At 38.1% G+C, this 13,414-nt stretch overlaps 1 protein-coding gene across 2 annotated transcripts in view; it reads right to left on the bottom strand.

The window, feature by feature from the left end:
• The window catches only part of SMAP2 (small ArfGAP2), a 57,642-nt gene that overhangs the window by 8,097 nt on the left and 36,131 nt on the right, over positions 1 to 13,414 (bottom strand). For both annotated transcript variants that reach the window (XM_004450636.4, XM_058303817.2), the window contains 7 exons: positions 9,695 to 9,828; positions 8,533 to 8,618; positions 7,456 to 7,534; positions 3,307 to 3,393; positions 2,162 to 2,243; positions 1,003 to 1,109; positions 82 to 247 (listed from right to left, as the gene is read on the bottom strand). In XM_004450636.4, coding sequence (XP_004450693.1) covers positions 82 to 247; positions 1,003 to 1,109; positions 2,162 to 2,243; positions 3,307 to 3,393; positions 7,456 to 7,534; positions 8,533 to 8,618; positions 9,695 to 9,828 — 741 coding nt within the window. The remainder of the gene's footprint in view (positions 1 to 81; positions 248 to 1,002; positions 1,110 to 2,161; positions 2,244 to 3,306; positions 3,394 to 7,455; positions 7,535 to 8,532; positions 8,619 to 9,694; positions 9,829 to 13,414) is intronic.

Below are 13,414 nucleotides of genomic sequence, written 5' to 3' on the forward strand. Positions count from 1 at the left end.
TTACTACAAACAATTCCTGCATTTCAGTCCTCATGTCTTTACCAAGCACGTGGCCATGACTCATTTCCCCATGAAATCTACCTTGGGCAGGCATTTGAGGCGTCTGGGATCCATACAAGGAAAGAATGGAGTCTTTAGAGAGCTGTTTCTTGCCTGTTTCTTCTGATTTGCTCCCTGGCTCAGGAAACAGGTTCAGGTTTTCAGGAACAGAGCCGGCACTCCCTGCAGATGGCATGGAACCTACAACCTTGGGGCAAGGAGAGCAGGGGGAGAAATGAAATGGTCCTCATGGGGTCTCTGTAAGTACCTCCCTCACTGCTCTGCTGCTTCTAACATTTTCAATAAAATTCATGGCTCAAGTTAATAGCTTCCTGACATTTTTACCATCTACATATCTGGAAATACTTGATAGTTAAGCTCTAGTACAATTTTCTGCTCTTCTGCAAAGTAGTGTGATTTGATGCTGAAGGGGGAACCCACAAATGATGTAGCCACAGAAGCCACTTACTAGTTTTGGCCACAAGCTAGTCACATAACTTTTCTGAACCAAAGTTTACTTATCTGTAAAATATACATTTAGCAGGATTGTGGTGAAGATTTGAAATTATGTATGAAATATACAAAATGATATGAAAAACATCTAGCACTGTGCCCTGTATATAGCAGGCATTCTACAAATGATTGCCATTAAGAGTTTCAAGTCTTTCATATCTACAAATTCTCTGGGAGTAAATGAAACTGTGGAGCTTATCTAAAGCATCAGTCTATAATTTGACACACCTTTGATGGAAGCCCAGTCAAAGGGCCCACATATTTGGACAGGAGACAAAAATGGAATTAACAGTAATCCTAGGTTCTGACAGAGATGACACAGTGTTAAAGGAAGAATCAAGAAGAACAAAGTGCAATTCCACCAAGGAATCAAGCCTTTGTTCCATAATGAAGTTATCAAAGTCATCCTTCCAGAACGCTTTTTAATCCTGGTGAGCCTACAAGACTCACCTTTCTGGAAACCGAAGAAGGGGATGGAACAGAAGCCAAAAGATCTAAATCCTTCTCTAGCGTATTGCTGGTCTTACTATTTGCAATAGAGCAGGCCACAGGAGCATCTAGAAAGAGAGATCAATGTTAGCAAGTAGCATTGCTCATTAAGCACATATGTTCCTTCTATTCCAAACAAAAAGCCGACAGAACAGGCCCATCATGCTCCACTGTGGACCTGGAAATCTAGACTTCTGAAACAGTCTATCTTGGATGGGGTTTCTCAAGAGGCCTCATCCCACATTTCCTGGGGGGCACTGTGGGATGCCTGCAGCCCAGCTCTCAGGCCTTGGGCATCAGAAATGCAGGCCTGATGGCTATATCAATACCATTGCCCAGAGGATGGCTGGCTCCCTACTGGCTCTTTGAAGGGTAAAGCTGTATAAGACATCTTCAGGAAGAAATGAAAGGTACAGAAATTAGAAGCTTAATTAGTCATAAACCTAATCAGCAGAAATGAACAGAAACAAAGTATAGCCATCAATATTGTGAAAGGTAAAGGCTAGGCTCTCTTTCTGAAAAGGGCAGAATCTCTAGCTCAGATTTCAAAGGTTTGGAGAAAAAAAACACAAGGTAATAAACCATTTCAGAAACAGGATGCACCTGAAAAATGAAAGGGCTAGAGGGCAAGGGGTGAAGTACAGGGAAGCGACCCGGCTCACAGGTGCTGGTCCACTGAACACTGTTAGCATTTGCTGAGTGCTTAGTATGTGCCAGACACTGGGCTAAGAGCTTTAGATGCACTTTCTCATTTAATCCTTCCAACACCTTTGAAGTAGAGTACTATTACCCTCACAGTAGAGATTAGGAAGGCGATATTCACAAGTTAAGTAAGCTACCAAAGTCACACAGATAAGTGGCAGAGTTGGACTCTAGCTCCAAAGCCCATATTCTTAATCACTACACTGAACTGTCGTTTTGAAAAACATCAAGTGAAACTTTTCAGGACGACTGCTTAGATGTAAAACAAAGAAGCAAGAACATGAGAAAACAATCTTAATGAAGAAGATGCAAACTAGAGAATCTCATTTCTATCCCTCATCCCAGGATCACAATGTATAAGGAATATGGGGTTAAAAATCTGACTATGAATATGGAGGTTGAAAAGTCTAACTCTTACCAAGGCCCAACAAATCCATGACAGGTGCTGTGGATTTCGGGGAGCTTTTCCGAGGTAGCTGTGGATCTTCTTTTTTCTGTGGCTAAGGTGAAAATGTTACAGAAAGAAATAAGCAGGTGTTTTTGAACTCTTTTTCCTCCTTCTCCTCTGTAAAGCTACAAGTATTCTTGTGCCATAGTTGCTCTTATTTAAAAACGGTTACCAAAGAAACATAATTCAGAAAGTATCAGGTGAAAGATTCAAGTCAGGAGGCACAAGTGCATAAACCAAACCTAAAGTATAAAGCAAAGCTGTCATCTGTGTTTGTCTGGCTTTCGGAAGAGACATAAGATCCTTCTGAAACCGAGACAACCACAGATTGGGGAATCCAACCAAAGTAGTAGCTTTTGCTTCCAGAAAAAGCCAAGAAAGGTAGTTATCTGATAGTATAAGAGTGAAGAGCCAACAATTCTCCCAGTGGTTAGAAAACCTTCTACTTTAACACCAAAAGGGAGATCAGTCTAAAGATTACCTAATTCACTCTGCCAATATCTCTAATGACTGTGTTCCACATACAGTGTGATTCAGAATGATGATAAAAGACTCTTCTTGAAGCAATAGTAAAAACTCCTCCCTACAAGACTCCAATCTCTTATATAAGAGCCTCTACCACTCAAGCCACGATATTTCCCATGGAAAAAGAAAGGTGTCCACTTCAATAGGAGAAAGGAAGAACGTAAGAAAGGATCACTTCAAGTGGATTAGTATAGCCTGGGTTCTGGACTGTTATTAATTGCAACGGGAAAGTGAAGTACAGAAGGTCTGACACAGAGAAGGACTACTGTGGGGTAGCATCTGCTCAGAACACAGCATGGGCATTCTGGCATGGAATGTGCCTCTTGCTCCGATGGGACAGATGCAGTTCCAAAGCTCCCATCTGGCCCCAAAGAGAAGTGTGGCAGAGCAGATTAGGCAGTATCAAGACAATGGGAAAGAAGCAGAAATGGCAGCAGGCGATTTAATGTAAACGTGGAACCCTTTAACCCCAGGTGCAAAGGGGAAGGATGGAATAACCCCACCTACCCCACAGAAGGCCTCATAACCATCCCCTCCATATACATAAACATACCTGAGGCTGTCCACAGTACAAATACTTTCCCACTTACCATTTTCACTTTCTCAAAAACAACAGGTTCCATTTTTTTCTCTGGAGCTGGTTCATTCCCTCTTTTCCATTTGTCATCTTTTTCTTTCTATTAATGATTTAACAAAACAAGACAAAGAACACAAGCCCCATGGTGACTAAGAGTTTAATTAATTGTAATTTCAAGTGTCCAAAAAAGACACCAAAAAAAAAAAAAAAAAAAAACTTACTAATTCTGATGTCAGAATCTGACAAATCTGGAAGGGGGTGGCTCTTGGTGTGGGGTGTGATTATTGGCCTCTTTCATTGTTAGCCTCAATGCTGTCACAGACACGGTCCAAACATGTTAAGCAACACATAATAATCCTGCCCTCCTGGTTGTGTCTAACCTACTTATGACTCTTGACATTTTCAGTGAAGGCTATCAACTGAGGCTAAAAAGTCTCACCAGTTTGCTGCCCATTTTTGCTCCCAAATTGACTTGCTCATGATTTGAGGGTCTCCCAACATCTTGGTGTTCCAGTAAATTAGTTCATAAACCTTCATTTCAAGCTCCTTAAGGATTAGAAAAAGCAAGGACAAAAGCAAGGACACAAGACCAAAAACAGTAAAAGGGTTAAAGTATCCTTCTAAGGGCATCCTGCACGATTTGCTTGTAAAAAATGAAAAGCACATCAAAAATAAAATGAGAAAGTCTCTCCCAGGTTTGTAACTTTCAGAGGAATTTTCATAACACTTTCAAAGATTATAATGTTATTAATTGCATTTCTAATATCACATGTAAATGCAAAACAGAGCCACAAAGTAAACTTAAAAATACAGGCACATAAAAGAAAGTCCATAAATGAAAAAAAAAGTTCAGCTTTGCTAGTCATTAAAAAAATGCAATTTCAAATGCATTTGTGGGGAGGGGTGAGATCTAAATAACAACAACAATAATAATAACATTGGTAGGGATGAAGTGAAACATGTACTCTTATACAATTCTGAAAAGACAGTACAACATGATACAATGTCTGGAAATACATTGGCAAAGGTATGAAGATACACATATTGAAACTCTTTGACCCAGATAATACCATATCTGGGAATATATATCTTAAGAAAACAATCCAAAATATCGATAAAGTTATATGCACCAAGAAATTCACCCCAAAATTATTTATGTTAAAGAATAACTTCAAAAACAATATATATGCCACAGAAGGAGAAAGGTAAAATAAACTAACTTAGCCATTCACTGGAAGATAATACAACAACTAAAAATTATGAAAACCATATAGGTAACATGAATATACATGATACGTTAAATGGAGTAAAAGCAGAAGACAGTCTATGTACCCCCAAAAAATAACTATATAGAAAAAAAGAAGAAACACACGAAGATAATCATTTAGTAAAGATGGTGAAATTATGCATGTATTTTCCTTTTATTTTTCATACTTTCTGTAAAATAATTTTATAATCCTAAAGAAACATATCTGTTTCATATACATACGAGTATTTTTTAACACAGAACACATTATTTGCCTTTCAAAATAAACACATTAAAATTCCCAATGCTGACGTTAAAACCATTCTATCTGTCCATTTAAAAATGGATATTCTTTAATTAACAAAGCCATTTCTTTTCCATTTATATTAAATATCTTTGCTCAGCAAATATTAATTCTTGGTACAAAAATCTGCATAAGAATATTTTTAAAAATCTAAGCACATCAAATAAAAACTTTGAAATAGCTTTTTGGTACATGGGATATTTTATTCCTAACTGAAAACATCTAGTAAGTAAAACAGGCTTGTCTTCATGAATGTGGCAGTTTGGTACTGTTTGTGAATTCCAAAAATAGATATTGGATTGTGTTTGTAAACTGGTCTGTTCCTCTGGGTGTATTAGATCATATTAGACTCAGAGGTTTCACTTCTACTTTATCAAATCAAGATTAGGGCTTTTATTTGACTGCATCATTAGGGTGACTCAGTTTGAGTCCCCACCTACAGCTAGCTGACAGCTGTGGGCTATATAAATGGATGTTCAATCAAAGACAGGGAAGAAAATACACAGAGAAGGAGAACACGGAGAGTTGCGTTTTTACACTGGAGTTCCAGGTCGTGCCATTTCCCTGATAGTTTACAGCTGACCTTGTGGAGAGAGCAGAGTAGCTGAGGCTGGAAGCAGACAAGCCCCAGGAGAGAGACAGTCTTATGTCAGTCTGACGCTGAGATCAGAAGCTGGGACCATGGAGCTTTAAGAGGAAGGAGGAAGGCTGAACTCTCACAGACATTGCCTGTCATCTTGCATAAACACATGGCAACAGAACTGGGTGAGAAAAGTACCTCTCATGGTACCTTGAGTTAGACTCTTTAGGGTCTGGTGACAGTAAGCTCCTACCCCAAAAAATACCCTTTATAAAAACCAACACAGTTCTGGTACTTTGCATCAGCACCCCTTTGGCTGACTAATACAATGAGTATGGTCCATCAGCAGCTTAATTATGAAAGAACACCTGAAGGACTCTATTTCCATTTATACAGCAACTCTCCCCTTCTCCCCATCTTAGAGATATCTCAGATGCCCTTTTCTGGACCCCATCTGATTTCATATCTTCAGGTACAATGAATGGAGCTAGACAGTCTGGCCATGGTTCTCTACAAATAATAGGAAATGTGTGTTTTGGTTCCAACCCCCTTTTTTTTTTTTAAGATTTATTTATTTATTTCCTGCCCTTCCCCTCCTCCCACCCTGCTGTTTTTGTTGTCTGTGTTATCTTCTCTTCTCATTTTCTGTCCTCTAGGATTCACTGGGATTAAATCCTGGAGCCCTCTGATGGGGAGAAAGGTCCCCTGTCAATTGTGCCACCTCAGTTCCTGGTTTCTACTGTACTTCACCTTGACTCTCCCCTTGTCTCTTTTTTGTCTCTATCTTGCTGCATGACTCACTTGCATGGGGCACTGGCTCACCATGCAGGCACTCATGTGGGCACTGGCTCACCACACGGGCACTGGCTTGCTGCATGGGCATGCTTTCTCTTCTTTTTCACCAGGAGGCCCCAGGGATCAAACCCAGGTCCTCCCATATGGTAGGTGGAAGCTCTATCACTTGAGACACATCTGCTTCCCTCCAAACCATTTTTGATGATGCCACCCAAGTCGTAGCTGTACACTAAGTTAATTCCTTCTTGGAACAATTCTGATAACTTCCCTTTTCTGGATAGTCCTTTGTACTAAATTGAGGAGGAATTCTTTTGGTCTAACATATGTATGACCTTGCACTTATTTGCCTACATTGAAACTCATCTACTATTTAATGCCCCTATTCAAGCAAGCTCAAAAGATCTATCTGGAGTTGATTCTAATTAGTTTGACTTTTCATTGCCTGTAAAGTCTGAGAAGCCCCTGAAAACTCACAGATTTCACTGGCAAGTATACCCTCCATTAAAATAGATGACAGAAATTTACTACAGAATCTTTTCAAAGGCTTTTGGATAGTCTGAACAGTCATATTTTCTTGTTTTACTTTAGCTGTCATTAGAAAAGCATATTCTCTTCTTCTAGAAACTATGTTGTATTTCTTCCTGAGTGTTATATTTGTTCAAGTTATCATACACTGTATTTCAGATTCCCACATGCCTAGGATAGAAATTATTCTTGGTTTCTGGTGGTCCCCCTCTGAAACCTTTCTTGGGAACAAGAGTTCAATTGGCAATCATCCACCTACACACTGGTTATTGGCAGGTAATGCTGGAAATGTACTTTGGACAAACTGAAGAAACTCTGGTGATTTAACTACATCTAATTTTGTTGATGCCCTTTACAGAAAAAAGTATATGTTATATGTATGTATATATACAGACACATAAATGCATATACACATATTCTATTTGATCTAATATGCCCAATATGTCCATTTCAACAAATAATTTGAAACTGGGAATCACTAACATCTTCTAGAGATGAAGGCAAAGAATTCACTTATGCCCATCTCTTAGGCAAAACTTTGTTCCATAGTATCTCATGGTCCTGATTCAATAACTGACCCCTTTACACTTTTGCATTTTTTTTAATGATGATTTTGGAGTATTCTTTGGTAGCTGTTCTTCAAATTATTTCTTGGCCTGATTTATAAGCAAACTATTTATTATGGACAAAACTTTAAAGATTCACAACCAACCCTAAAGGCATTGATGTCCAGACTTCGGTCCATGTATTTCTTCTTCTCATATTTATCTCGGATAAATCCCTCAACAGCTCTGCAAAAAGCTTATTAAGGAGGAATTAAACAAGTTGTGCCAACAGTATGAATATAAAAGGTCAACTTATATCCCACAGAGCTTGAATCTCCCTGCTCCCTCCTGCCTGGTTTCCCCACATGGCTTCTGTCTCTTTATACGGTTTCCCTGACCAAAATCTTGAAGTGCCTCCTCCAGTTACTGCAGGTAATCATTATTTCCCATGATTTTCCTTCACAAGATGATAACAGCAAATGGGATTAACCTACATATTGATATCCAGGATGGCTGTGGTTGTTGTAGATTACAGGGAAAGCAGTCAATTATCTACTTCAAAACCCTTAGATCAGTGGTCCTCAAACAAAAGCTTACCTGAATGTCCTGTAAAAATATCAACTCTTGTGCCTAACTGCTAGATTCTGATCAGCAGGTCTTCTGAAGGGCCACTAAATCTACATTTTAACCGGTTCTGCCTACATCCTACCAAAAAGAAAACTCTTAATAAGATGATCTATCAACAACATTTTGAGTAATACTGCCTTAGAGGGTTGGTTTGGTGTTGGATGCTATCTCCTGTTGAGATAGTAGGGGAAGAAGGTTACTGATAAACTAGACAACAACTGTTCATTCTTTCACTCACAACATAAAAAGGGGATAAAAATGAAAGGGCAGTTTGGCTGACTTACTGTGATAGCACAGTAAGCTATTCTTTCTATCAAACAATAGTTTCAGAGATCCAAAAACTATTGGATATGTCACTTTATGGAAGAATTCACAGTGAAGGAAACCATTGCAGTCTTAATTCCTGAATGACTTAATTCCTCATGTGACACATGACACTTGTGACATTAGGAAATATGCATGTGCTTTTTTGTGTGTCTTGGTTGCAGAAGAGAGGAAAAGCAAGGTCTTTGAGATGGCCCAGTCAGATCACGGGCCTTGGGTTTTGTGAAACTCTCCCCAAACACCAAAATACCACTCAGCCTTCAGCTCATTCTAGGTTGCTTCATAAAAGATACGGGTCTATCTGAGGTCGCCGGAAAGTCTCAGGAAGGTAAGCTTCATAAAGTCGGTTTGCCTTTCCATTCCCCATTTCTTGCATGCACTGCAATCAAAGAGAACGTGGAAACATGGAATGTCAAATCAGGAAAGAAGTGAAAAATCCCCACCCAATTCCATTATTTTACAGATGGAGAACCAGCCCACAGAGTGGCCAAAACCAAGATGTAAATCCATGTATTCTGATTTCCAATCCATGACTCTCTCTATTCAAGTAAAGGTTCCCACCATTTGCCCTACAGCATTGGCAGGCAATAATCAGTGTCACAATTCTGAGTTTATATTATTAATTAACTACTTGACTTTATTGCCAATAAATGTATGTTTCCCAATAGGCTTTTTGAAATATGGAAGAGCCCTTAACGATGTGAAGGATAAATCCCAAGATACTTTTAAATCTTCAAATTCTCTAATACCTCCATGACATGTAATTTCCTTCATAAGATACAGTAAAGTATAACTGAAATGGAACCCATCTTTTTAGAACTTTAATGAATCTACAAATACAGTATAAAGTAATACCTAAAGCTATTTTCTGGCAAACAATAACCTCTCATTTCCACCACCAGTATTAGCCATTGGCTTTCTTTGGGGCTGCTTTCTCATCCCAAAAAAGAAAGCTCTTTGTTTTTTAAATCACTTTAAAGAATATCAGTATAGGAATTGAGTAGAGAACAAATGAATAACAAGGTTCAGCTCTTAGGCAGCTGGACTCACTCACTAGCTTCAGCGACTCACTCCCAATCCACCAACCTAACAGCAAGTAAAATCTGTATATTCATTTTAATAATAAAATATTATTATAAGTCTATGATTTGGGTTTCTTTTTTTAGTGATGGTATACTACTACAAATGTCAGGCCTGCAAATGCTGAGGGTCTTAGAAAATAATCCAAAGAGTCCCCTTAACACCTTTATGAGCCCATGGGGTCCTAGACCATACACTGTGTTTTGAAGGATGTAAAATATGGGAGAATAACTAATATCTTAAACAAAAAAAGATTTAAAAGTTCTCTATTAAAGTATGAGAGCATGGTGTAAGTTTTGACAACCAAACTTTCCTTTATCTTCACTTTTGTTCTGTTGATTGAAATTCATTTGGAGGTAATTTTTGTGCAAGTACCTGAATCTGTTCTTGAGTCCACTGATCGAGGTTAACTGATTTTACCCTGGATATGTGCACCCCCAGATTCCTGTGGATTCCAGCGCATCGAATGCAGATGAAGACACCAATATTCCAGGAGGCCCATCTTGGTCCTATGGAGGCCATGAACAGGGCAATAAAGTACAAATATTAACAATATTCAAGGCCCAAGCTGTAAGATTACCTTCTCAACCTGCTTAGCAGGGAGCACCTAGTGAAAAGAAGATTATCATCAGATAACATTTCTGCTAGAAGGTATGTGAGAGAATTTTTACCGCAATCTCCTTTTTATTACTTTTGTTCGTTCCTCCATGGAGCAGCTTTTTTTTTTAAGTTTAGTTTAGTTTTATTTTTTTTTAAGCATATACTTCAGTGGTTTTTAGTATATTCATACAGCTATTCAATCATCACCACTATCTAATTTCAGAACACTTTTATGACTCCAAAAAGAATCTGTGTATACATTTAGTGGGCACTTCTCATTTTTTCTCAACCCTCCTAGCCCCTGGTAACCATGAAATTACTTTCTGTCTCTATAGATTTGACAATTTGGGCCATTTTGTATAAATGGAATCAGACAATATGCAGGCTTTTGTGTCCAGAGCATCTTTTTACAGTGTTTGATAATATGAGTATTGAAATCACGTTAGAATACTGTTATTTATATAAAGAAAAATCCCACGAGAGTACAAAGCCATCTCACATTTTATTTATTCTAGTACCTTACCACAAACACTCGAACCAAAAAAGTTTTTCTGCTATGGTGGGCTTGGATTCAGTTTTCATACTGGAAAAAAGATACAGACTTGCCATGCCAGCCCAAGGTTCAACCTGAAATTTAAAACTTTGTTTATCCTCCCTTACTCCGGCCTCAGGCCTATAAACTATGCATCCATTTAACTTAAGAAGATCCTTTCCCTTGGGCTGATGTCCCTACTTTACCCACCTGCAGAATTATCTAGATTCAAGATTGCCAAATAACAAAGATACCTATTGCAATAAAAAAGAAATATCATGAATATTTTAATTTTTTAAAAAACTGTTACATAATCTCCCATTCCTTGCCAGCGCTGCTGACCCTAATAATCACTCTGGATTTTCAACTCCTCTTATAATTATAAAAGGAATAAGTGACTTTTATATGACACCTGCCAAATACTTAGTGAAAAATCAGAAACACTTCCTTCTCCAGCATTCTGCTAATTAGAAATATATTGTATAAAATAAGCATGGTGTCAGAGTTAAAGGTTGCCATAAAGAGATGAAAAGACACTGTTTTTCTACAGAAATAAACAAGACCTATGTTTGGATCAGCAAACAGCAACAGGCTTGAGCTCTTCAGGACAAAGACAACTATTTGGTTAGCTTGCAGATTTTGACAGTTTTAAAGAAGAAATGTTAGAATCATATGGCAGAAACTATTCTTAGAAATTTGATTCCACGATTATTAGAAATGAGAATGTAATTTTCTAACAAAGGTATCATTCTTACAGTACGGCAAATACTGTGAAGAACTGTCAAATCTATGTTGTAACCACCAGGTGGTGATCTCTGCCTGAAATTTTACTCCAATACCTTATTGCTATTATCTTGTTAGGCTCAGATTTATCTTCTAAAAGATCATCAAGCCCTTCATATCCCTAGAGGACATGCACAGTAGGTCTGCCGTATACCTAATAACCACATACATGATGTGCATTTGTTTTAGGTGGTGGGGAGCTTAAAAACTCAAAACAAAAAACCTAAACAGATGTGAATGAGCTTTGTTAAAGTGCAATATAATGTTTTTAGGTTACAGTTTTCGTAAAAGAAATCTGATTAGATTTACTTTATAAGGTATTAAAAATGGAACCAAAAGATAGTATTTCATATTTCTTTACAATTTTTCCTTTGCTTTATATTCTAGAGTCAAGAACTCATAATAATATGAGAGTTAAACTATATTTGTTTGCTACAAAGGCAGAAGCCAAAATGCAAATTAAAAATTAGCTGTGGAATGTTACCCTTTTTGCTTCCTGCCCGAAGTCCAGAGAAGGCAATTCAAAATTATCTAAACCACTGTCACAACTGTGGAGTTTTACCGGATCCTACTGAAGAATATTTAATGCTTTTTGCCTCTGAGGAATACAAGGCTAAGATCCTATTGCTGGAGCCACACACAAGGCCTCGGTACAGAAATAGAGGCAACAATGTGTTCATGGAAAAACCACGGAGAGCCTCCTCTGTTCCCGATCTAACAGCCCTCCTTCAGCTTTTTCCCAGGGAACAGTGACAGTATTCTCTAAGACGTTCAGTCTCCTTTAGGTTTGAGCCACTGGGTTTATTAGTCGATAATTTCATTCTCTATAAATGATTCTGAAATCGAAGACGAGAAAAGAGACAAAATTTACAAGGCTGAAAATGTGGGCAAATGATAGTGTTAGAAGTACAGGCTTTGGAGCCAGAAAAGACTTTGGTTTGAATGCCAGCTCCATCAATGATTAACTGTGACCTTCAGCAAGCTACCTAAACTTCCTAAGCCTCAGTTTCCTTATTTATAAAAGATGTACAGTAATATTTACCTCACAGTACCTAGAACATAGGGGGACAGTAACAAATGAGACCTACATATTAGAACATGGTATAGAATGAGATTTCCAGAATCCATTTTCCATTCATCTCCTCCACTGATAAGGACCAATCAACTAAATCCCATGTACACCAAGACTAAGCAACACAGAATGCTTCTCTTTAGATGGGTTTATGAGTCCTGGTCCTAAACATCCAAACCAAAATTGGCTGAATATCAGAAGAAATTTATTCTGGACCCAATTTCAAAGTCTTCTAGAAAACATGAAATTTTAAGCAGCTTCTTTATCTCCCTCAAAATATTCCTTGAAAAGGAATATCTGCACTCCCACTAGTTTCCCCTTCTCTGCTATACATTCCCTTATTGCCCTTATGCTCACATACACAAATAAAGGAAAAAGTCCCAAAGCTTGAGTGGCAGATACTTTGCTTCCACAGTACCTGTTGTACCTGGTACTTTAACCTGGTATATTTTGCAAAGATAAACCAATTGTTCAATATACATTGGCCATGTCAACCCAGGAGAAAATATAAAAGATACCACTTGAAATTGGAAATAGAAAGAGAGGCTGGGAGGCAATTTTCTGAACAATGAAAGCAAAGAGGAGAGACAAGCTATATAAACTGGTAGTGATTAGGCACAACACAAGAACAAGATCACAGCTAAGTGAACATATTCAATGGTAGCTGAAAAGTGGATTCAAGCAGCATTATACAATAATAAAATTAACATGTAATCACTCTGCAATAAAGAATCAGTGAAAATGGAGAAAGCTTATGGATTTGGTTGATAAGTCAAGAAGTTGACTATTGTGAATACCAGCCCAGTATCAGAAAAACCTGGGTTTACACTGCCTGATTGCATGTGTTTTGACAAGTCTCTCTAGGGCTTACTTCTTCATTTGTAAAATGGAAAGCATATAGGTAATCTCCAACTAGCACTCAACTTCTAGACAGCCTCTATTTACCACTGCCCTGCTGCAAATTTCCTTTCCTGCTAAAACTTCCACCAGCCCCAGAGCTGCCAGGCTTAGAAGGGTGATGGGCTTAAGAACTCAGCAAACAGAAGAGAAGTGGAGCTTCAGATGGCTTGAAGCTACTATTATAATAGTTACAGCACCTTTAAAAATG

The sequence above is a fragment of the Dasypus novemcinctus genome, chromosome 9 (genome assembly GCF_030445035.2).
Source record: "Dasypus novemcinctus isolate mDasNov1 chromosome 9, mDasNov1.1.hap2, whole genome shotgun sequence".
NCBI lineage: Eukaryota > Metazoa > Chordata > Mammalia > Cingulata > Dasypodidae > Dasypus > Dasypus novemcinctus.